General features: G+C 32.7%; 1 protein-coding gene across 1 annotated transcript in view; it reads left to right on the top strand.

Moving 5' to 3' along the window:
- LOC136035420 (uncharacterized) overlaps positions 1-22,530 on the top strand; it is a 41,245-nt gene extending 18,715 nt beyond the window's left edge. Inside the window, exons 5-13 of the mRNA XM_065717215.1 lie at positions 1,145-1,394; positions 2,576-2,727; positions 4,326-4,504; positions 7,557-7,694; positions 10,720-10,871; positions 14,956-15,239; positions 17,401-17,607; positions 18,624-18,761; positions 21,227-22,530. Of these exons, the coding sequence (XP_065573287.1) occupies positions 2,720-2,727; positions 4,326-4,504; positions 7,557-7,694; positions 10,720-10,871; positions 14,956-14,961 (483 nt within the window). The 5' untranslated portion in view covers positions 1,145-1,394; positions 2,576-2,719 and the 3' untranslated portion in view covers positions 14,962-15,239; positions 17,401-17,607; positions 18,624-18,761; positions 21,227-22,530. The remainder of the gene's footprint in view (positions 1-1,144; positions 1,395-2,575; positions 2,728-4,325; positions 4,505-7,556; positions 7,695-10,719; positions 10,872-14,955; positions 15,240-17,400; positions 17,608-18,623; positions 18,762-21,226) is intronic.
- Positions 22,531-25,777: the final 3,247 nt, after the last annotated feature.

Genomic DNA, 25,777 nt, shown 5'->3' with positions numbered 1-25,777 from the left:
GCTCTGTTACTAAGATTGAAATCCCTATAGCTTAGTGCCCCCTCTAGGTTAGGTCTCCCGTATTCAGTTTTTCTTTAAAGGCTGGAAGCAGTAAACAAAATAGTTGTGGAGCCTTTAGTTCTCTGGAGCAATTTTTTGCCAGGTCATAAGTTAGCTCTTAGCTTAGTGACGCAAATGAATATGTTGACTTTTGATGATCTTCAGGGTTTGTCCTTTGAAAACCTCAAGAAACAAAGATTAGTAACAGAAATTTTAATGTCAAACCCTCAATTTACTCATTGTTTTAAGGAATGGATAAGCTTGACTTCATTCATGAAGAGTTGTAAAAAAATTAATAGGTACCAACTTGGAACAAATTAGCTCTTAGAATTGTGAAAATAATATAATAATTCAGTTATTTCAAAATAGGGATTTAAAGAAAAATATATACTCAAAAACTGGAAAAACTGGTTATGGTCCAGTTAGCATAATTTTATGCGACTATGATGGGTTGTATTTTTCAGAATGCCTGTGCCTGCAAGTGACTTTACTGCTACTACTACTATTAACAGCTCACCGCAGGATCAAGCCACTTGAGTCAAACGCAGCCACATACACTTTTCTCTCTCCTATCCTATTCAAAGCCTCCCTCTTTACGCCCTCTCAGAAAGTTACTGACAGTTACAGACAGACTGTTACAGACAGTTGGCTGACAAAGAGAGTCCTTGGAAATCTGCCATGTGCCCTAGCTATCTTAATCTTTCTCTCATTATAGCCATAGAAAGTGGGATTAAATCACATTTTTCGTTCAGCTTACTGTTTGAGATTTGGTCAGTCAGTCAGGTGCTTAGAACAGTACGTAGACATTTTCTCTAGAAAACATCTAGCAAAATTTCACTCTAGCTTCTAATAATGTAATCTTAGTTTGCAGACTTATTTTCTTATTCTTCCAGACTTTTCTCAACTGTGAAAAAACACCCTGGGCCTTGGCTATTTGATCAGTACTTACATTTCAAATGGAAGAGCTTGTAATATTTTCTGTAATTAGCACTTTTCAAAATATTAGTTTTGATTTTAGATTTTTGATATGAAAATTTTGAATTAAAAAAAACTCAAAACAAAACATAACTTGTTATGTAAATAGGAACGGACCTCTATTTTGTAGGATGGATGAATTTGGTTTTATTCTTGATACAGACGAAGAAGAGGTAAAATACAATGAATCAACAAGAAAATCTTGATGCCAGACCCTCAACTGACGCTGAAGTGGATAGCTTTTCTTGAGTTCCAAAACGATTCTGAAATTCAGTGGCTTCACATGACAGAAAGACTTCGACGTATTGAAAAATTGGAAGCTATGCTTGAGGCTGGACTGGGTCATATTCTGAGATCACATGTTTGTATGAGACTATCAGGTATGCAGATATGCTTGAAAGACTTAACTAAAGATTTTTAGTTTTCTAATTTGGTTACTGCTGATATATTTTCTCAGTTTTTTTGTAATCTTAGTTTTGTCAATTCCAGAAATATGATCTAATAGTAGAGCACATAAATATCATGAAAACAGAGGTGCAAAAGTGGAGACTCTAGGGAGAATTAAGAATTTTTGAGGAGAATTAATTAAGAAAATATCTTTGATTTACTTTTTTCATTTCAATTTTTAGTAGTTTCCTCAAAAATCTCGAGTAGTATATCAACTAGTTTCATGAAGACATATCCTCTTCTCTAATTGTATCCCCCTCTCCCTTCTTGTGCATAGTTATTAGACGTGATAGCTTTATAAACAATGTGAATATTGTTAACATTGGTATAGTTTATTTTTTTTTTAAGAACTTGCCTGTTAAAGAGAAAAAGAGAAGAAAATTTCACAGACACATCTTTTAGCCTTATCGTGCTTATTAGTGCTTATTAGAAACACAAACAAAATGACGCAAAAACTAAGCTAAAAAAATGGTTAGAATAAAAAAAGGCAAGTAGAAAAACGTAGCATCCAAAAAACAAAAGAGGGATCAGAATCGTACCCTGGTCAAACGGTTTTGGTCATACCAGGATTACAACTTTTGCAGTTTAACTTGAACACCCTAAATTTCGAATTAGTCGCGCCACCTTGCAATACTTCCAAATGTCAGTCTGGAGGGGATAAATTCGCTTTCTGTTCATACTCAGTTTTGAAATGTGCTTGCAGAAGGGGTAAGTTAACTTCTAAATGTAGTATAAATCTTCTTATATACTTTCATGAACCTAAGAAATATAATGTTTACTTTGCTTAACTAATAAAAAAGTCCTAAATTGAGCTTTTATGGTGATTTAGAAGTATTTAAACGTTGTTATAGCACTACAAATATATATCTACGAAAATTGAATTGATATGCTTTATACCACGGAACCGAGTTATTATTGTGATTCCTCAAACATTGCCAAGTCAGCTAGTTTAGTTTTTAAGGTAGAAATATTAAATTTAAAATTTAATCTTATATTAAAAAGTATGTAATACTATTAAATCTTAAAATCAAAGTCATCCTAGCAAGCTAAATGTTATTTTGAAATTTATTGTAATTTATTTTTCAATTAACATTGATTTTCTTTTTTATTCAAGATTTGTTGCTAAAGAGGGAGTTTTTTTGGATATTGATGAATGTGAAGACTCAAATACCTGTGGAACAGAATCTGTCTCCTGCATCAATCAGCCTGGGTATTTTGAGTGTATTTGTCCTCTAGGTTTTCTTCCATACATTGGTGGATGCATTGGTAAGACTTATTGTTTCTCTAAAAAAAATTGAACAAGGTTTTTTTTAGATTGAAAAAAAGAAATTCATAATATTGATTTTTTGGTAATTACGTATTTTAGGTTGAAAAATAGTATCTTTGGGTCCTAGTGGAGTTTTTAATCCTTTGTTTCATGAAATATTAAAAAAATTTAGTTTGCTCAGAACAAAAAAACACTAGCAATTGACCTATTCTGATGATTTTATTTTAATTTCATCAGAATTTTTTGTACATTAACTTGAATTGAAATCAACTTAATTTTAAATGGCTTTTTTCAGGTTAATAGATACAAAATTTTTCCCTTTTTCTCCTATTTCTATTTTTTTCAAATTGGAAAAGTTTTGCCTTTTTTTTGAACATAAATCAACAAAAGGGTTTTGGAAGTGGATTTATTGGAGTTCAATGGATATCGAAATGGTGAACACTACAATTTGTTTGAGAAAATAGAACATATCCAGCCGCTTTTGGGTTTACTCGGCTTGGCAAAAATGCTTAGAGACGGTCATCCAAAAATCATGCTTTTAAAAAAATCCGCATCACTTTTTATATATTGACTCTAATTGCCCCATATTTTAACCGATATAAATACAATATGTTTGTTATAATTATTTCAATATATTTCTTTGTTAAAAATATTCATTTTCTATTAGTCTTTACTTTACAATCAGGTATTTTCTTATTATTTTTTGGCTATTTGTTATTTTGGGTAAGAAAATAATATTTTTAGATTCCAGGGGAAGTCATAACCTCCAGTTTTATGCGACAATTCAAAATCCTAGTCTTTTCAGAATGAAATACTACTAACAATTGATTTATTCTGGAGATTGTTAGTTTTTCTTTCCCGATTTCAAAAATTATATTTTTTAAAAAAACAAAAGTTAACAAAGGGAGTGTTGAAAAGGGTTCACTGCACTTCGGAAAATTATGAAATGAGGAATGATAGAAAGATGTCTAAGACAATTGAGCCAAACTGTTAAGAGAAAAAATGGTTAAAAAATCGGTTAAACAAAAATGGTTTAGAGAAAGTCATTTACAAATTATGGTTTAAAAAAAAACTTGGCATTTTTCATGTATTGACTGTAATTGTCACGTTTTTTAAATGATTCAATTCTACCATCTTTTTTCGAATTATTTTAAGATTTGTCTTTTTCCTAATCTATTTATTTATTTTACTATTTGCCTGCCTTCTATTACCGACGGGATTTTTTGAACTTTTTAAACTTTTAATTAAATTTTCAATAATAAAAACTAAGCAAACAACAATGGATATTCCCGTTAATTTTGCGCTGCAACTAATTTTCTTAGTGTGAAAGTAAAAAAATAGCAATGAAATATAACGTTCATTTAAAAGTAAACACTATATTGTACGATAAACTAGTCATTTTTAGCCTTTCAGTAGTGAAAGTAAAGAATTTTTCTTTTTCTTTGTCATTCGAATCTTAATACTTCTTCTGAAATCCATTTTTGTTTTCAAATATAAAGGCTACAGCCATAAAACCTTGTGCCAAAGAAGATAATGCTGCCCAGTGTGTTCTTCTTGGTGCAACCTGCAGTAAGGACTTGTCTTTTGGCTTTTTTAGCTGTAGATGCCAGTTTTCAATGGTTCCTTCCCCGAAGGGATGCGTCTCGATTCTGGAACAAGAACTACTCGCAACGAAAGATTACCAGCTGGAGGTCAGCGATGTTGAATGGTCAGATTCCCTTTCAACTATCACCTCTATAGAATCGCTATTGTTGATTGAAAAATTTTACAAGCTGGGTAATTCAATTTTTGTACTTAAATGTTTATTTTCAAGCCATCTTCATCAGTCTAAATTTAAGTATCAATACACGCTTGAAAAACGGTGAGAGATACACCAAAGATAAGCAGAAATTAAGTCGAACTTAAAACAAGTAGAATCCACCAAAAAACAAATAATCTCTAAGCCTTCTAAATACAGAAATTTTGGGTGGGTGAGTTAATCTTTTGCTGGAGCTAAAATAGCAATTTATTGAAGATTGGGTAACCACCCTAGTATTAGCAGTAGTAATGGCAGTAGTAATAGTGTTTTTATTATTAGTCATATTCAAAAGCTATAGAATCTTAATGAAAATCACATCATCTCATTCAGCGTATCAGAGAACCCACTGTATTGATTTCAAACTCTTATCTTAAAAATGTGGAATATATATATTTTTTGCCAGACGACAGATCACGGATGAGTGTCGAAATGGAAATTTTAATGAAAAGTTAACAAAGGGGAGTAGTATTAAAAAGGGTTTACTGCACTTCGGAGAATTGTGAAATGAGGAATGATAGAAAGACGTTTAAAACAATTGGGCCAAATTCTTAAGAAAAAAATGGTTAAAAAATGGGTTAAACAAAAATGGTTTGGAGAGAGTCATTTACAAATTATGGTTTAAAAAAATACTTGGCGTTTTTCATGTAATGACTGTAATTGTCACGTTTTTCAACTGATACAATTCTACTATCTTTTTTCGAATTATTTTGAGATTTGTCTTTTTCCTAATCTATTTATTTATTTTACTATTTACCTGCCTTCTATTACCGACGGGATTATTTTAACTTTTTTAAACTTTAAATTGAATTTTTCAATAGTAAAAACTGAGCAAATACCAATGGATATTCCCAAATGTTAATTTGGCGCTGCAACTAATTTTCTTAGTGTAAAAGTAAAAAAATAGCAATGAAATATAATTTTCATTTGAACGTAAACACTATATCAAGCAGTTCGTGGTAACGAACTGTAGTAAGGAGCGACCCGGCTAAATAGTAACCAAAACTCAAAAAAATGGAATTTTTATACCAATAACTACACCAAAAGTATAACATTTTAATGCTGATTTCAAATATATAAGTTTCATCAAGTTTACCCATACCCGTCAAAAGTTACAAGCCTGAGAAAATTTGCGCTATTTTAGAAAATGGGGTGAAACATCCCCTATAAGTCATAGAATCTTCACGAAAATCACACCATCAGATTCAACGTATTAGAGAACCCTACTGTAGAAGTTTCAAGCTCCTATCTACAAAAATTTGGAGCCAGAAGGCAGATCACGGTTGCGTGTTTATTTGTGTTTTTGTTTTTTTATTTTGTTTTTTTTTCTTTTCCCCAAGGTTGATCCTATCGACCCCTTTGTCCTAGAATGCTGCGAGAGGGCTCATTCTAACGGAAATGAAAAGTTCTAGTGCATTTTTCAAGTGAAAAAAAAATGGAGGGCACCTAGGCCCCCTCCCACGCTAATTATTTTACCAGAGTCAACTGATCAATATTCTGAGATAGCCCTTTTCCTCAACGTAGTCGAAAAACCTTATAACTATGTCTTTGGGGACGACTTACTCCGCCACAGTCCCCGTGGGAAGGGCTACAAATTACAAACTTTGATCATTGCTTACATATAGCAATGGTTATTGGGAAGTGTATAGGTGTTTTCGGGAGGATTTTCGGTTGTGGGAGGGGTTGAGAAGAGGGCGATATGCTGAGGGAACTTTCCATCGAGGAGTTTGTAATGGGGGAGGACAATTTCCATGACGGGCGCGCAGGATTTGCTAGCATTACTAAAAAAATGAAAAAATAAACATAAAAAAGTTTTTTCAGCCTTAAGTAAGGAGCAGCATTAAAATTTAAAACGAACAGAAATTATTACCCATATGAGGGGCTCACCTCCTCCTAATACCTCGCTCTTTACGCTAAAGTATTTTTTAGTAATTTCAACTATTTACTCTATGGATTTTGTGATCCAGGGGTCATTCTTAATGAATTGGGACAAAATCTAAGCTTTAGAGTAAAGAACGAGGTACTGACGAGGGGGCGAACCCCCTCATATATGGAATAAAAACATGAGAATACAAAACTTCGTTGCGTAAACTAATTTATAAGTTACGTATATCTATTACTAATAAATAGATTCGTAAAAAATTAAAAGTTCTAGTTGCCTTTTTAATTAACCGAAAATCTGAGGGCAACTAGGCTTCCTCCCCCGCTCCTTTTTCTCAAAATCATTCGATCAAAATTATGAGAAAGCTATTTAACCAAAAAAAAATGCAAATTTCGTTTTAATTATTCCTCTACAGAGAGCCAAAATCAAAACATGCATTGATTCTTTACTTTTATTTTTCTTTATTTTTTACTTTTTTTATAAAGAAGAGTTGAGAGAAAGAATCAAACTTTAGCGTAAAGAGCGGGGCGTTGATGAAGAAGCAGCCCCTTTCGTATACGAAGTAATTTCTGGTCGTCTTAAGTTTTAATCTCGCTTCTTACTTTCAGTTAAAAAAAAACTTGTTTTTTTATTTGATTTCTGAATGTTTTTGAATATTCTGGCAGTACGGAGTTTTTAGTCCAGCGTCCGTGAAGCAAAAAAGAAATAAGAGGTATTGGAGGTAGATTAATTGTGAAAGCACCTATGGAATTTCCATTCCTTGATCATGGTTTAGTTCTCATAATTATCTGTTGTTAATTGTATTTTCCTCTTGTCAGTTCTTCTTTGTTTTGGTATTGTTTGTATTTGTCAATGATGGGCAATAAATTCATCTAAGTATATTATAATCTTTTTTAATAGTCGTTCTCATAATACTTCTGTTGTTATTATTTAGTCTGCGAATTTTTTTTTGCACACATACACAGTCTTCTAAGCTCTTACACTCTTGTTCTTCTTATTGCATATGATGCAAATCTTTTATATCAAAATGTAGTAAATCGATAAAAATGTTGTAACACATTTCTTGTTGGTTTAACCCGTAATATAATAACGAACAAAATTCAACTTGAAATAGATGTTATTCGATTGTATTTTAATTCGTTGTTTTTTAGTCGTACGAATCGATGCAAGCCTTTGTACTGATGATGCTTGTCTACCGGGACAAAGTTGTAATCTGATAGCCAGTGAAGTTGGATTCCAATGTACCTGTCCTTTCCCACAAACCTTGATCGAAGGAATTCGTAAACTAGGCAATAACTTTTAATTTTCATCATTAGGAAATTTTTTGCACTATAGTCATAATTGATAACTTGAAAATATTTATTAGCATCATCTCTCATATGTTTCAACATTAATTCAACATTTGTCTGGTGTTAGTTTGGAATTGTGTAAATTATTTTCAAAAAAATAAATTGGAGAAACCAAAAACTTGAAAATTTTTCGGATGTCATCTGTATCCTATCAATGCTTGTAGCCCTGTATCAAAAGGTTTTTGTTGTTCTTCAACAAGAAAACTTTCGATGGCGCTATGTTATCTAGGTTTCAAACCTCTAATTAATCGACAATCATGGCTATATTGAAAACGATAAGAATAGCAGAAGACAAAGAAATTCATTCAGCTTCGGGGAAATTTACAGTATTCTATTCTTTGGAATGTAAAACAGAACCTACAGTAGGTAAAATAAGAGTTTGAATCACAATTTAAACTACAAACAATCAATAACTAATATTTGACTTTCTCCATCCGTATTTTGTCTTCCTTGGAAAAATTGTAAGCGTTAAATAGTGTATCTACAATTTTAATTATTTTCCATTCAAACAGTATTAAAAGTAACTCTCTGATCAATCGTTTTTCGAAACTGTCGTTAACACCGTCCCATTCAACAACTTCAAAAATATCTTGGGATAATTATCAGTGCTTTATAGGAAGTCCCCTCATTTAGAATAAAAACAGAAAACAAATATACAAACAGAACATCAGGGATGCTATTCTTATATTGTTTTTGATATCTTTTAAAGGAAAATGGCATTATTTAAACCAAATACTAAGAAATAAAATCATCTAGTCTCAACGCAGTGAAAAAAAAAGAAAATCTTTCTCATCCTCATAATAACGTTCGGTAAGAATGTTCACTCTCAATGAAAAGGGAAAATTACCATAGTTTATGGGTTTTAGGGGTTCCTGCTGGGGCAACAGCAGCTATCAAATAATGGGGAATCGACTTGTCTCTCTGGCAGCATTTTTGTGTTTGTGTGTATATATATGAGCCCTTATTGTGCAAGGCGTCTTAAGAAAATAGAATTATAGCGTAATAACTGTGCTAATAAGAATACATAAATATAATAGATAGAACAGAAAATATATAATGAAAGTAGATTTTATTGTTTTCCATCTAACTGCTTTTAGATTACACTGTTTTGAAAAACTCTATTATAACCGTAGGATTACAAATTTCTCATAAAAAAAGATTGTGACTAGTATGTATTAAAAAGATAAGTTTTCTTTGATAACTTATCAAAGTTATCATACACGAGTGTGTATGTAGGGCCTCTATTTGATTTATTAATTGCGAACGATTTTATACATTAGTTCCTTTTTTTAGATCCTTCTCTATCTCGATTTGTTGAGCAGAAACTTTCAATTTAACTGAATAATAAATGGATCTCCAACTACGATAACCTCACATCTGCAAAATAAATTACCCTAATTACTGCAATAAATTTAGCTGTAAGTATATGCTTAAAAGTCAATTTTATACTCATCAAAACAAACAAAGTTTATCCAAAACCGAAGAAAGCCAACTACTTTTTAATGGTCCTGCTTAAAAAACAAAATTGTTCTTTTCCACTCTCCCTCCCTTTCTCTCTCTCTCTCTCTCTCCCCTCCTCAGTCTCTTTCTTTCTCTTTTCTTTTCCTTTTCTTTTCTCTCATTTTTTTTCACAAAAAAATCGTTTAAGTGGCTTTAATTTGTCCTCTTTACAAAGAAGCCAAATAAACGCACCTAATTTCAGAGAAGTGCGAAATTTGAAAATCAGAGCATGATTTAATTAAATATTGACCTTAATACGTGTCTATTCTCGGATTTCAATAAGAATGCAAGTTCAAGTTAAAAAATGATTTGATAAATCAGGGGGTTATAGGATCTAAACTTTATTTTCAAAGTACATAAAAGAACATTAAAATATAAGAAAGGATATTATATCACGAAAAAAAAGTAGTAAAATATGAATATAAATACAAAATAAAAATCATAAAATTTTCCCTTTATTTTTGTTAATATTCATTTTCTTGTACAGTCTTTCAGCCAATGAATAGCAGATACACTAATAAACTGTAAAAGACAAAAATCTCTATTATTTATAGAGATTAAATTGCTCAGCAATAAAATAAAAGTAAATTCATTTAGAGACTTTTTGTTCATACGCGTTTGTTCCATTTACAGGTAAGAAGTTTTGGTTACGAAAAAGTTTCAATATCTATTATGAAATTGAATTCACGTGTGCAACTTCAGCTGAGAATCCTAAGCAACATATCACTTTCTGCTGCAGATAATCTCCAAATTGCATTAACAGTCCTTGGTGGTCAAAAGGTTTTAGTCATACCAGGATTATAACTTCTGCAGTACGACTTGAACAACCTAAATTTCGAATTAGTCTCGCCACCTTGCGATACTTCCAAATGTCAATCTGGGGATGAATTTGGTTTCTGTTGAGACTCAGTTTTGAAATGTGCTTGTAGCAAGGGGTAAGTTAACTTCTAAATGTAGTATAAATCTTCTTATACACTTACATGAACCTAAGAAATATAATGTTTAGTTTGATTAACTAATAAAAAAGTCCTAAATTGAGCTTTTATGGTGATTTAAAAGGATTCAAATGCTACTATTACACTACAAATATATTTCTACAAAAATTGAATTGATATGCTTTGTACCAGGGAAACGAGTTATTAATTTGATTCCTCAGACATAGTTTCATAAGTTTTCCAGAAATATTTAACTATAATGTTCAGTTTCTATATCGTTTTGAGGGCAAGCTTATGCTTAATCCAGAGTTTTATATTTAATGAAAAAAAAACCTTGCCAAGTCAGCTAGTTTAATTTTTAAGGTGGAAATGTTAGATTTAAAATTCTTATATTATCTTATAATCTTATATTAAAAAGTATGTAAAACTGTTAAATCTTAAAATCAAAGCCATCCTAGCAATCTAAATATCATTTTGAAATTTATTGTAATTTATTTTTCAATTAACATTGATTTTCTTTTTTATCAAAGATTTGTTGCTAAAGAGGGAGTTTTTTTGGACATTGATTACTGTGAAGACTCAAATGCCTGTGGAACAGAATCGGCCTCCTGCATCAATCAGCCTGGATATTTTGAGTGTATTTGTCCTCTATGTTTTCTTCCATACATTGATGGATGCATTGGTAAGACTTATTGTTTCTCAAAGAAAAATTAAACAAGGTTTTTATGGCACTTGGAAATAACCAAGTGACATATAGCAATCGCTAATTCCGTCGGTCTGTCTGTCTGTCCGTCTGTCTGTCCCGGTTTTGCTACTTTAGGCACTTCAAGGGACGATGAAATTTGGCAAGCGTATCAGGGCCAGGACCAGGTTAAATTAGAATTAGTCGTTTTCCCGATTTGACCATCTGGGGGGAGGGGGGCCTGTTAATTCGCAAAAAATAGAAAAAATGAAGTATTTTTAACTTACGAGCGGGTGATTGGATCTTAATGAAATTTTATGTTATGAATAATATTGTGTCTCAGAGCTCATATTTTAAATCCCGACCGGATCTGATGACATTGGGGGGAGTTGGAGGGGGGGAACCTAAAATCTTGGAAAACACTTAGAGTGGAGGGATCGGGATGAAACGTAGCTCATATTTTAAATCCCGACCGGATCTGATGACATTGGGGGGAGTTGGAGGGGGGGAACCTAAAATCTTCGAAAACACTTAGACTGGAGGGACCGGGATGAAAAGTGGCGGGATGAAATAAGCGCAAGTCCGAGATACATGATTGACATAGTCAGAACTGATTCGCTCTCCTTGGGGTAGTTATGGGGGGAGTAAATTCTTAAAAATTAGAAAAATTAGGTATTTTCAACTTACGAACGGGTGATCGGATCTCAATGAAATTTGATGTTTAGAAGTATATCGTGTCTTAGAGCTCTTATTTTAAATCCCGACCGAATCTGGTGACGGGGGCAGGGAGTTTGGAGGGGGAAACCTAAAACTTGGAAAACACTTAGAGTGGAGTTGAGGGATCGGCATGAGACATGGTGGGAAAAATAAACACAAGTCCTAGATAGAAGATTGACATAAACGGAACAGATCCGCTCTCTTTGGGGTAGTTGGAGGAGGTCTTTCTGAAAAATTAAAAAAAAAGGTATTTTTAACTTACGAACGGGAGATCGGATCTCAATGAAATTTGATATTTAGAAGGAATTGTGGCTCAGAGCTCTTATTTTAAACCCGACCAGATCTGGTGACATTGGGGGGAGCTAGGAGGGGGAAGCCTAAAACTTGGAAAACACTTAGAGAGGAGGGATCGGGATGAAACTTGGTGGGGCAAAAAACTGGAGTCCTAGATACATGATTGACATAACCAGAACGGATCTGTTTTCTTTGGGGTAGTTGGGGGGGGGGTGATTCTGAAAAATTAGAAAAAATGAGGTATTTTTAACTTACGAACAGGTGACTGGATCTCCTTGAAATTTGATATTTAGAAGGATATCGTGTCTCAATGCTCTTATTTTAAATCCTGACCGGATCTGGTGACATTGGGAAAAAGTTTGGTGTGGGGAAACCTACAATGATGGAAAATGCTTAGATTGGTGGGATTGGGATGAAACTTGGTTTGAAAAATACGCAGAAGTCTTGCATACGTGATTTACATAATTGGAACGGATCCGCTCAATTGGGGAGGGGGGGGGGGGGTAATTCTGAAAAATAAGAAGAAATGACGTATTTTTAACTTACGAAGAAGTGATGGGATGCTCATGACACTTCATATTTAGAAGGACCTCGCAACTCAGATATCTTATTTTAAATCTCAACCAGATCAAGCGTAATTGGCGGGGGGGGGGGGGCAGTTTGGGGGGACCGGAATTCTTGGGAAATACTTAAAAAGGTGAAATCAGGATGAAACTGGACGGGAAGAATAGAAAACTTTCTAAGATACGCGACTGACATAACTGGACCGGATCTGCTCTCTTTGGTGGAATTGGGGGGTGGGTGTAATTTTGAAAATTGAGGTATTTTTAACTTACGAAAGGGTGATCAGATCTTAATGAAATTTGATATTTAGAAGGATCTTGTGCTTTAAAGTTGTAATTTCAAATTCCGACCAGATCCTGTGACATTCGGGGGAGTTGGAGGGGGAAACCGGAATTTTTGGTAAACATGAAAATTGGGGTATTTTTATCTTACGAATAGATGATCGGAACGTAATGAAATTTGATTTTTAGAAGAAATTCATGTCTCAGAGCTCTTATCTCAAATCCCGACCAGATCTTTTGACATTGGGGGGAGTTGGAGGGGAAAATCTTGGAAAAACACTTGGAGTGAAGGAATCGGGATGAAGCTTGGTGGATAGAATAAACAAATGTCCTTGATACATGATTGACAGAATCGTACTGGATTCACTCTCTTAGGGGAGTTGGGGGGAGGGGTTCAGTGATTTGGCGAGTTCGGTGCTTCTGGACGTGCTAGGGCGATGAAAATCGGTAGGCGTGTCAGGGAGCTGTACAATTTGACTTGATAAAGTCGTTTTCCCAGATTCGACCATCTGGGGGGCAAAAGGGAGATGAAAAATTAGAAAAAATTAGGGATTTGTAACTTACGAGTGGATGATCGGATCTTAATGAATTTTGATATTTAGAAGGACTTTGTGACTCAGAGCTCTTATTTTAAATCTTGACCCGCATTAAGCCTTTATTTTCCTTTTTAAATCAATCTATTGATTATCGAATTTTGTTAAGAGCTCATACCATATGATTTCTTGGCTCTTAGCTCTTCTCGCCTCGTCACAAGTGCCATATGAGCTCTTAGCTCTTGTTTTTAGATTGAAAAAACGAAATCACAATATTTGTTTTTTGGTAATTACTTATTTTGGGTAGAAAAATAGTATCTTTGGGTCCTAGTGGAGGTCTTAATCCTTTGTTTCATGAAATATGTCAAAAACTTAGTTTGCTCAAAACAAAAAATACTAGCAATTGACCTATTCTGATGATTTTATTTTAATTTTATCAGAATTTTTTGTATATTAACTTGAATAAAAATCAACTTTATTTTAAATGGCTTTTTTCAGGTTAATAGATACAAAATTGTTCCCTTTTTCTCCCATTTCTATTTTTTTTTCTCATTGGAAAAGTTTTACCTTTTTTGAACATAAATCAACAAAGGGGTTTTGGAAGTGAATTTGTTGGAGTTCGATGGATATCGAAATGGTGAACACTAGAATTAGTTTAAGAAAATAGAGCATATCCAGGCGCTTTTGGGTTTACTAGGCTTGGCAAAATGCTTAGAGACGGTGATCAAAAATTATTCTTCTTAAACAACTAGGTATCACTTTTTATATATTGACTCTAATTGCCCAATATTTTAACCGATAAAAATACATTATGTTTGTTATAATGATTTCAAGATATGTCTTTGTTAAAAATATTTATTTTGTCTTAGTCTTTACTTTACAATTAGGTATTTTCTTATTATTTTTTGGCTATTTGTTATTTTGGGAAAGAAAATAATATATTTAGATTCCATGGGAAGTCATAACCTTCAGTTTTATGCGAAAATTCATAACCCTAGTCTTTTCAGAATGAAATAACTACTAACAATTGATTTACTCTGAAGATTGTTTGTTTTTCTTTCCCGATTTCAAATGTTTTATTTTTTATTAACAAACATAAGTTAACAAATGGGAGTAGTGTTAAAAAAGGTTTACTGCACTTCGAAGAATTGTGAAATGAGGAATGATAGAAAGATGTTTAAAACAATTGAGCCAAATTGTTGACAAGATGGTTTAGAGAGTAAAAAAAAAATGGTTTAGAGAGAGTCATTTACAAATTATATTTTAAAAAAATACTTGGCATTTTTCATGTATTGACTGTAATTGTCACGTTTTTTAACTGATACAATTCTACTATCTTTTTTTCGAATTATTTCGAGATTTGTCGTTTTCCTAATCTATTTATATATTTTACTATTTACCTGCCTTCTATTATCGACGGGATTGTTTGAACTTTTTAAACTTTAAATTGAATTTTTCAATAATGAAAACTGAGCAAATAACAATGGGTATTCCCGTTAATTTTGCGGTGCAACTAATTTTCTTAGTATAAAAGTAAAAAAATAGCAATAAAAGGTAATGTTCAGTTAAACGTAAACACTATATTACACGATAAACTAGTCATGTTTTAGCCTTACAGTAGTGAAAGTAAAAAATTTTTCTTTTCTTCGTCATTTGAATCTTATTACTTCTTCTGAAATCCTGTTTTGTTTTCAGATATAAATGCTACAGCCATAGAACCTTGCGCCAAAGAAGAAAATACTGCCCAGTGTGTTCTTCTTGGTGCCAGCTGCAATAAGGACTTGTCTTTTGGCTTTTTTAGCTGTATATGCCAGTTTCCAATGGTTCCTTCCCCGAAGGGATGCGTCTCGATGCTAAAACAAGAACTACTCGCAACGAAAGATTACCAGCTGGAGATCAGTGGTGTTGAGTGGTTAGATTCCCTTTCAACTAGAACCTCTATAGAATCGCTATTTTTGATTGAAAAAATTACAACCTGGGTAATTCAATTTTTGTACTTAAATGTTTATTTTCAAGCCATCTCCATCAGTTTAAATTTAAGTATAATACACGTATGAAAAGAGATGAGAGATATACCAAAGATGAGCAGAAATTAAGTCAAATTTAAAACAAGCAGAATCCACCAAAAAACAAATAGTCTCTAAGCCTTCTAAATACAGAAATTTAGGATTAACTTTACTGAAAATGATATCTGTTTTGAGCTATATGATTTTATATTTATAAGATTGAAATGTGGATTGAACTTTTGATACAATCTGATATTCTTTCCTTAACGTCTTAAAAACTTAGAAACTAATAAAGCTAAAAAAAGTACACTCTTAAAATGGGATTTGTTTTGAGTAAATTTCAAGTTACATTCAATGTTCTTGAAGACCCAGGGGACATTATTTCTACTACCCTTTGTGTTTGAGGTCCTTATTTAGTGTTTTTTGCACGGTAGTTTTTCGCATTGAAAACTATTTTACTTTATTTTTGTTTATATTGCATTTGATATTACTCGTTACTTTTCTTTGGAAAACCTCTTGTCTGGGGAAATATTTTCAAATTTTATATTTTCAATTCACTTAGTCTTTTTTGTTGGTCAAGAAAAGAAAATTTTAAATTATTTCGAATTTTTTCTATAACAATCCACGTTATGGGCTGCTATTTATATGTTGGACAAAATGTCTCTCGTACCATAAAGAGAAAGGAGGAAAATATTCAAATATATGAAATTAAAATCTGCATAGTCTTTAGGTATCTGGTGGGCTCATCAAATATAACCGACATCTTATACTAGTTTGATTATGGGCAAATATTGACTAACCCTATTTTTTTACGTTCCCTTAATGTTTCAAAGTAATACCCTCGATCTTTCTCGTATTATAGCTGATATCCCCTTTTGACAATTTTGAAGGCATGTAGTGAATTTAATATGTTCAAATATTCATTCAACATGCCATTCGAATTATGGGTAAGGAGCATCCTGGCTCAACTGTAACCGAAACTCTAAAAAACGGAATTTTGACACCAATAGATATAATAAAAGACTTCACTTATTATGTTAATTGAAAATATATAAATTTAATAAGGTTAATTTTACATATCACGAGTCGCGAGCCTGAGAAAATATGCCTCATTTTCGAAAAAAGGTGAAAATTAAATAAGAGTAATAGATTCAAGATTCAAAAGCTAAAGAATCTTAATGAAAATCACATCATCTGATTCAGCGTATCAGACAAACCCACTGTATAGATTTCAAGCTATTATCTTAAAAAATGTGGAATATGTATTTTTTGCCAGACGACAGATCACGGATGCGTGTCGAAATAGACATTTTAATCAAAATTGTTTAAAGGCCGAAAAAATGTGCGTTTGAAGATAACACGAACCCACTCAACTGCTGGAGAAAGCTCAATAAATTGTAAAAGTTGTCCAATCTTCGTATAGTATTTTTTTGGTTGTCACGCATGAATTTTTCGGGTAGGAGAGTGATCTTTTGCTGGAGCTAAAATAGCAATTTATTGAGGATTGGGTAACCACCTTAGTATTAGCAGTAGTAATAGCAGTGGAATATATATATTTTTTGCCAGACGACAAATCACGGATGAGTGTCGAAATAGAGATTTGAATCAAAATACTTGAAAGGGGGTAAAAGTCTGCGTTTGGAGATAACACGAACCCCGACAACTGCTGGAGAAAGCTCAATAAACTGTAAAATTTGCCCAAATTTGCGTGTAGTATTTTTTGGTAGGTACGCATACATTTCTCTTGTGGTAGAAAGAATTTTCTGCTGGAGCTAAAAGAGCAATTTATTGAGGATATGGTAACCACCCTAGTATTAGCAGTAGTAATTGTAAAAGTAATAGTACTAAGAGTGTCAATAGTAGTAGTACTAGTAGCAATAGCAGTAGTAGTGATAGTAGCAGTACTAGTAGTAATGATGTTAGTGGGAATAGTAGCGTGAACATATCACAAATTGGTCAAATAAAGATGCCCCTCTCTTTCCCTGAACGTTCCAATTTAACACGTTTAGCCGTTTTTAATATAACCCCTTTTGACAAACGACCTTAAATCAAGCATGCCATCGAATTAAAGTGTTTTTGTTAGAATATTTAATATGACTAATAAAATGGGATTGATGCAAATTTGTTTTTTCAGTTCAACACAATTTTGAAGGATCAGCTTATATCCAGTGTAACTGACCTAGATGTCAGGTGATCTCCTTTATTCGAAGCAATAGTGTCGGTGTTGAAGCAAAAGTTTCCTTGACACTTAGTAATTTTTCTGTATTAGATTCGATTCTAGAGTTGATTGCCCCAGGATTAGACGTTTCAATAAAGACTGCTAGCTTGATTTCTGAAAAAGGTAAGATGGATCAATGTCAACTACTTCAATTGATGGTTACTTATTCTCTTAACAAAATTTTTTAATTTTTTTGATACGAAGTATTAAAGTATTGGCTATCAATTTAATCAAAGTAATACTTCATTAATCACCGCTCAAGCATTGCGTTAAAATCAGCGCTCAAATCTTGGTTTCCAAATGGGATATTTTCTTCACGTCTCATGGCAATTTCTTAAATAGTCTTGCCAGAAAATCTATGAACGCACATTGATTACTAGTTGTATTAAAGTTTAAATTTAACTGCCGTATCTTAGCTAGCATTAATAATGCAGTTGTACCTCTGTATCTGCTCACCCTTGCATCATTTGGGTCTCTTCTTAAACATTAAGGATATACTGAAGTATTACTACAAGAATGCAAACCATTTGCAACGACTGCCTCTCTGAACTAACAATAGCTCCCTATTCTGGCAGTACAGAATTTTTAGTCCAGCGTCCGTGAAGCAAAAAAGAAATAAGAGGTAGTGGAGGTAGATTAATTGTGAAAAGAACCTATGAAATTTTCTTTCCTTGATCATGTGTTAGTTCTCACCTTTAAATGTTCTTAATTGTATTTTTCTCTTGTCAGTTCTTCTTTGTTTTGGTATTGTTTGTATTTGTCAATTTTTTTCTTTTCCTTTTCTTTCTTCATTACTCCATCAGCGTTGTATCTTACAGTTATGATGGGCAATAAATTCATCTAACTATATTATGATTTTTTTTAATAATGTCGTTCTCATAATACTTTTGTTATTATTCTTTAGTCTAACATATACTTTAACAATTGTTTTTGCGCACTCTTACATACACAGTCTTCTATGCTCTTACATTCTCGTTCTTCTTATTGCATATGATGCAAATCTTTTATATCAAAATGTAGTAAATCGATATAAAATGTGGTAACACATTTCTTGTCTGTTTAACCCGTAATATAATAACCAACATAATTCAACTTGCAATAGATGTTATTCGATTGTATTTTAATTCGTTGCTTTTAAGTCGTACAAATCGATGCAAGCCTTTGTACTGATGATGCTTGTCTACCGGGACAAAGTTGCACAGTGATAGCAAGTGAAGTTGGATTCCAATGTACCTGTCCTTTCCCATAAACCTTGAACGAAGGAAGTTGCAAACTAGGTAATAACTTTTAATTGTTATCCTTAGGAAATATTTTGCACTATAGTCATAATTGATAACTTGAAAATATTTATTAGCAGCATCTCTCATTTGTTTCAACATTAATTCAGCATTATTCTGGTTTTAATTTGTAATTGTGTAAAATATTTTCAAATATATAAATTGGAGAAACCAAAAACTTGAAAAGTTTTCGGACGTCATCTGTATCCTATCAATGCTCATAGCCCTGTATCAAAAGGTTTTTCTTGTTCTTCAACAAGAAAACTTTCAATTGACGCTATGTTATCTAGGTTTCAAACTTCTAATTAATCGATAATCATGACTACATTGAAAACGATAAGAATAGCAGAAGGCAATGAAATTAATTCAGCTTCGGGGAAATGTACAGTATTCTATTCTTTGGAATGTAAAACGGAACGTATAGTAGGTAAAATCAAAGTTTGTATCACGATTTAGACTAAAACAATCAATAACTAATATTTGTCTTTCTCCATCCGTATTTTGTCTTCCTTTGAAAAATTTTAAGCCTTAAATAGTGGATCTGCAATTTTAATTATATTCCATTCATACAGTATTAAAAGTAACTCCCTGATCAATCGTTTTTCTAAACTTTCGTTAACACCGTCCCATTCAACAACTTCAAAAATATCTTGGGATAATTTTCAGTGCTTCATAGTAAGTCCCCTCATTTAGGAAAAAAAGAAAACAAATACACAAACAGAACATCAGGGATGCTATTTTTATATTGTTTTTGATATCTTTTAAACGAAAAATGCCTTTATTTAAACCAAATACTAAGAAATAAAATCCTCTAGTCTCGACGCAGTGAAAAAGAAAGAAAATCTTTCTCATCCTCATAATAATGTTTCGTAAGAATATTCACTCTCAATGAAAATGGAAAATTACCATAGTTTATGGGTTTTAGGGACTCCTGCTGGGGCAACACCAGCTATCAAATAATGGGGAGGCGACTTGTGTGTCTCTCTGGCAGCATTTTTGTGTTTGTGTGTATATATGTGAGCCCTTGTTGTGCAAGGTGTCTTAAGAAATTATAATTATAGTGTAATAACTGTGCTAATAAGAATAAATAAATATAAAAGATAAAACGAAAAATATATAACGAAAGTAGATTTTATTGTTTTCCGTCTAACTGCTTTTAGATCACACTGTTTTGAAAAACTCTATTATAACCGTAGGATTACAAATATCTCGTAAAAAAAGATTGTGACTAGTATGTATTAAAAAGATAAGCTATTAATGTATATGCAGGACCTCTATTTTATTTATTAATTGCGAGCGATAATTTACATTAGCTTCTTTTTTAGATCCTTCTCTGTCTCGATTTGTTGAGCAGAAAGTTTCAATTCAACTGAATAATCAAAGGATCTCCGACTACGATAACCCCACATCTGCAAAATACATTACCCTAATTACTGCAATAAATTTAGCTATAAGTATTTGCTTAAAAGTCAATTTTATACTCATTAAAACAAAAAAAGTTTATCCAAAACCGAAGGAAGCCAACTACCGTTTAATGGTCTTGCTTAAATAAAAAAAAAGTCCTAAATTGAGCTTTCATGGTGATTTAGAAGGATTTAAACGTTGTTATAGCATTACAAATATATTTCAAAGAGAATTGAAATGATATGCTTTATACAAGGGAATCGAGCTATTAATTTGATTCCTAAGACATAGTTTCATAGGTTTTCCAGAAATATTTAATTATAATGTTCAGTTCCTATATCGTCTTGAGGGCAAGCTTATGCTTAATCCAGAGTTTTATATTTAATAAAAAAAAACCTTACCAAGTCAGCTAGTTTAGTTTTTAAGGTAGAAATGTTAAATTTAAATTCAATCTTATATTAAAAAGTATGTAAAACTATTCAATCTTAAAATCAAAGCCATCCTAGCAAGCTAAATATCATTTTGAAATTTATTGTAATTTATTTTTCAATTAACATTGATTTTCTTTTTTTACTCTAATTTGTCCTCTTTGCAAAGAAGCCAAATACACGCACCTAATTTCGGAAAAGTACGAAATTTGAAAATCAGAGCACGTGACGTATATAAATATTGACCTTAATACGTGTCTATTCTCAGATGTCAATAAGAATGCAAATTCAAGTTAAAAATGATTTTATAACTCAGGGAGCTATAAGATAGGATCTAAAGTTTATTTTTAAAAGACGTAAAAGAACATTAAAATATAAGAAAGGATATTATATCACGAAAAAAAGTAGTAAAATATGAATATAGATACAAAATAAAAATCATTAAATTACCCCTTTATTTTTGTTGATATTCATTTTCTTGTACAGTTTTTCAACCAATGAATAGCAGAAACGCTAATAAACTGTAAAAGACGAAAAATCTCTATTATTTATCGAGATTAAATTGCTTAGCAATAAAATAAATGTAAATTCATTTATAGGCATTTTGTTCATACGCTTTTGTTCCATTTACAGATATGAAGTTTTGGTTACGAACAATTTTCAATATCTATTATGAAATCGAATTCACTTGTGCAACTGGAGCTTAGAATCCTAGGGGACATATCACTTTCTGTTGCAGATAATCTCCAAATTGTATTAACAGTCCTTGGTGGTCAAACGGTTTTAGTCATACCAGGATTACAACATCTACAGTTTGACTTGAACACCCTAAATTTCGAATTAGTCTCACCACCCTGCGATACTTCCAAATGTCAGTCGATGAAGTATCAAAAATGAAGTACCAAAGATGAAGTATCAAAGTTTTCTAGATATAATGTGAATGCCTGAAAGTACTACTTAATAATAAAAAGGAAATAGCAGATGCCCTGAACTGGTATTTTGCTAAAATAGGTGAAAAAACTTCAGAGTCTGCTGCCTCGTCAAAATCAAGGAGTCAAAATAAAAATGATTTTAGAACATTTTTTCCGCCATCACATGATAAGTCAATATTTTTAACACCAGCTTCTGAACAAGATTTAAGAATATAATTACTCCTTTGAAAAACGGTTATTCTGAGCGTATTGATAGATCATCGACATTTCTGTCAAAATAAATATTCTCCCAAATCTTGGGAGACATTTAAAAACGGGACATTTTTTCGTCATTAAAAGATTCAAGAATATTGGCTCTTTACAAAGGAGGGGAGATCTTAACAGTGATAAAGCGAAATTCGTGGTTTTCTCGTGATGTAACGAAGTAGTTTCTGAGCTTCAATTAATTGAATCAGCTGATTTTATAATAAAGATTTCACGAGCAGCAATTATGCAATTTCTCAGAGTCTTCCTTGACTCTAATATATAATGAAAGCCTCATCTAACCTGTGGATTATATTTGGAAGAAATATTGAGATAATGTGAAGACTCAGGTTATCCCTTTCCTTTGAATCAATCTCATCACTTTATTGTTCAATTATTCATTTTCATTTTATGTTTTCATCACTTGTTTACCTGAAGACATTTAGTTCTCATATTGTGCTACTTCAGAGACAATTGAACAAAGATTTTTGGATCCTTAAGAGTTACTCGCCTTCCCCTTAATTATATCCACTGTAGTCGTCAGCAGATTCTCTGTATTGCTTCCTTAATATCCTTCCTTTAAGACATTTTGTGACTGTTGAATCTACCCTCTTCAAACTGAAGTATGACCATGGCTTGCTTCCCTCATTTTTGTGCTTTTCGAACCTTTTCCCACTGAAAAGTGTTGAGCAGGAATATCTGATTAGAAATTTTAATAAATTGTATCAGCCAAGAATAATAAATGAAAGGTTGAAACCTTCGCTTCGAAACTCAGTAATTCGGTATTGGAATAATTATACGTCTAAATTGAATGCTTCAGAACTAATTCAAAAATCAAATGAAAACTTAAATTTATATTGATATATTGAAATTGTATTATGATAAGTGGGTTTTTGTTAGTTAATTTGGATTACCCTTGGGATGTCAAGTTTGTTCCCATTTTATATGGTTTTTGATTATACTGGGTCAGAAATTAAATAGAAAAATATTTTTTTAAATTGAAAGTAAATAGCAACATTAAAACTTAAAACGAACGGAAATTATTACGTATATGAAGGGGATTGCCCCTCTTAATCACCTCTCTCTTTATGCTTAAGTTTGAATTTGTCCCCAATTCTTTAAGAACGACCCCAAACACAACGGTTCGTTTAATTAGTAGAGTAAGAAGCTTTTTTAAAGAACTAAAAACTTTAGCAGAAGGAGCGAGGTGTTGAGGAGGGGGTAATCCCCTTCATATAAGTAATAATTTTTGTTCGTTTTACTTTTTAGTGTTGCTCCTTACTATAAGTTGAAAAAAAAATTGTTTTTATTATTTAATAAAAGACACAGACAGATTTGGATTAGACACAATATTAGTGCATTAATGACATTCCTATTATGAATATAAAAACTGTAACTGTATTAAAATGTTGCCGGAAAAAATTACTTGCCAGATTTCTGTATTTTTTCAACTAAGAACAATAATTGTATTCGCTTGTTTTTTAGATCCATCTCAATCTAGATTTGTTGAACAGAAAATTTCAACTCAACAGACTAATCAATTGATCTCGGACTACGACGACCCCACAACCACCCAATATATCACCCTATTTACTGCAATTGATTTAGCTGTAAGTGTTTAATCCAAAATCAATCAGTGGATATTGATAAGTATTTATAAGTCTTTATCCCGAACCTATGGGAGCCTCTTTCCATTGAAGGATTTTGATTTGAAGTTTGATTCTTTTTTCTCTCTTCCTATGATCCAAGGTTTCCTTATAAAGTTTGTCTGCTCTTTCTCTCTCTCTCTCTCTCTCTCTGTCTCTGTCTCTCACACTCTCCCTCTTTCTCTCTCTCCCCCTCCCTCTACTTCTCTCTCTTTTTCTTTCTCTCCCCTCTCACTTTTCAACTTTCTCAGCTGTACGGATAGGAGTGTCATAAATACTCAAAAGTTATTAACCTGAAGCGATTTTAATAGAAAGAACATTGAGTGAAATACATAATCAACTCTTTGTTTTTTTTAATTACCATTAATTATTATTGATAGTAATTTAATGAGCCCTCGAAAGGCTCCATGGCAAGGGATACAAGGGGGATGCAATATAAGCAACAACCCATGAAAAAGAAGCTTCATAATGGATCTAGGAAATATGTGTCCGAGTTTTTGAATGATACCCAAACTTCCTGAGACCTTAATCCTAATCGTGGTTATGTGGTTTTTAACCTAAAGTCTCTTATCAAATAAGAAACCAAGAAACTAGAGCACCCGATTCTCTGGTCTTCGCAAGGAGCCTTATGACAGCTGAGGGTGTGTAAATTAGCCAAGTAATTTTTACCAAACCATGAAAGTAATCTCTCAAATATTGCTACAAATTTAAACCTGATATCACATTCTGTCTTTCCAAGGGTCCCAAGAGTGGGATCATCTGCAAAAGGACTGGAAAGTCATTATTAAAAGTCGTATTGGATCACGAAAGAACATCAAGATGACACAGCTTATTAGAGGCCTGGTGTTTTATCTACCAAAAATAGGTCATTAACATAAGTCGAAGCCAAGAATAGATCCCCAAGGGATGCCGTAATCTACCACACACTGGCTCCGGAAAAACAAATCAATTGAAATAAGCCTACCAGAAAAGATATGATTCAAACCAAGAGAAAGCATTTGACTTTATATCAATATACGATAGTTTCCAAATGAGAATCCGATGGGTCAAAGAATCAAAAGCCTTATGAATTTCCAAAAATAAAGCTGTCGGGATAAGATTGGTATATATTGCCGAATAAATGAATTTCAAGAGAGCTGCGCAATATTCTCTGTAAAGTGATTGGCTCGGAATCCGAACCGGCATTCATGTAATTTTTTAGCATCTATAAAGCTAAGAAGCCTAGATAGCACCATAACCTTCTCAAAAATTTTGTTGGAAACAGAGAGGAGAAAAATTGGCTTATAATTAGCAAAACCCTTACAGAACCACCTTTATAGCGCACTCTAACCTTAGTTTGGATGAGAAATTGAGAGAAAATTCCAATCTCGAAAGACAGATTGACAAGCTCTACCAATGGTGACAAGATAGCTGAGAAAATGGCATAAATAACTCTTGTAGAAATTCTGTCTGGCCCCGAAAACGACGATTCTTTAAAAGAATTCACAAAACGAACTATCTCAGACTCATAAACAGAGGTCAATACCATTAACTTTAAACCTGAGGGTGCAAGAGAGGCCCCGAAATCTTAATGAGAAGTTGCAAAGGTTGTAGAAGAAGAAGCCGTCTTCCTTATACTAGCAAAATAACAGGTAAGTTCTCGTTGAATATCTTCTTCTTCTTGAGCAGTTTTACCATCGACTATCAGCGTTGTTGGAATGGAGGGTAGAGGGGGAATTGGTCTCAGAACCAAACTAATTATACACAATGTCTTCCTAACGTTCTCTCCACCCTAAGAGAATTTCCTATGATAATACTGAGACTTGGTTTTCCGACACAGATAATTAAATATGCTCCTACAGGCCTTGAACCGTTGATGATAAGCTGCAGATGATGAAGCCTTGTTAAGTTTCCACGAATAAATTTTCTTTTTCCAGTTTTTTTGGAGACTTAGAGTCCATGGATTCATCGGTGCTATCCTTTTGAAAGTGTTAGGCGCTGGACTCTGATGGCAAACTTCTAGGTTCCTTTCTTTCACTAAATCATAAAATAAATCAAAATAGACCTTATTATCAGATTCAGAAATCAAATAATCCCCCGACTGATCAGTCAGGTGAGAAGTAAATACACTCAGTTCAGTATCACTACAAGGGAAAAATTTGAGATTTAATATTGATGATATACACTGTGCCTGATCAACACTTTTATATTGGGAAATAGTAGGAAAATGATCAGAAATATCACTAACGAGCACCTAATTATCTAAGACATCTAGTGACAAACATACAGCTAAATCCTTACACCGTGAATTAATCTCAATAAAAAGCGTTTCAAAGATTCCTTCATTCTTTCGTCTAAAATGATTTTGGGCATTGTATATAAGA

This window comes from Artemia franciscana, chromosome 14 (genome assembly GCF_032884065.1).
Source record: "Artemia franciscana chromosome 14, ASM3288406v1, whole genome shotgun sequence".
Taxonomy (NCBI): domain Eukaryota; kingdom Metazoa; phylum Arthropoda; class Branchiopoda; order Anostraca; family Artemiidae; genus Artemia; species Artemia franciscana.
The sequence above is the reverse complement of the archived record's forward strand: the minus strand, read 5'-3'. Positions and strand labels throughout refer to the sequence as shown.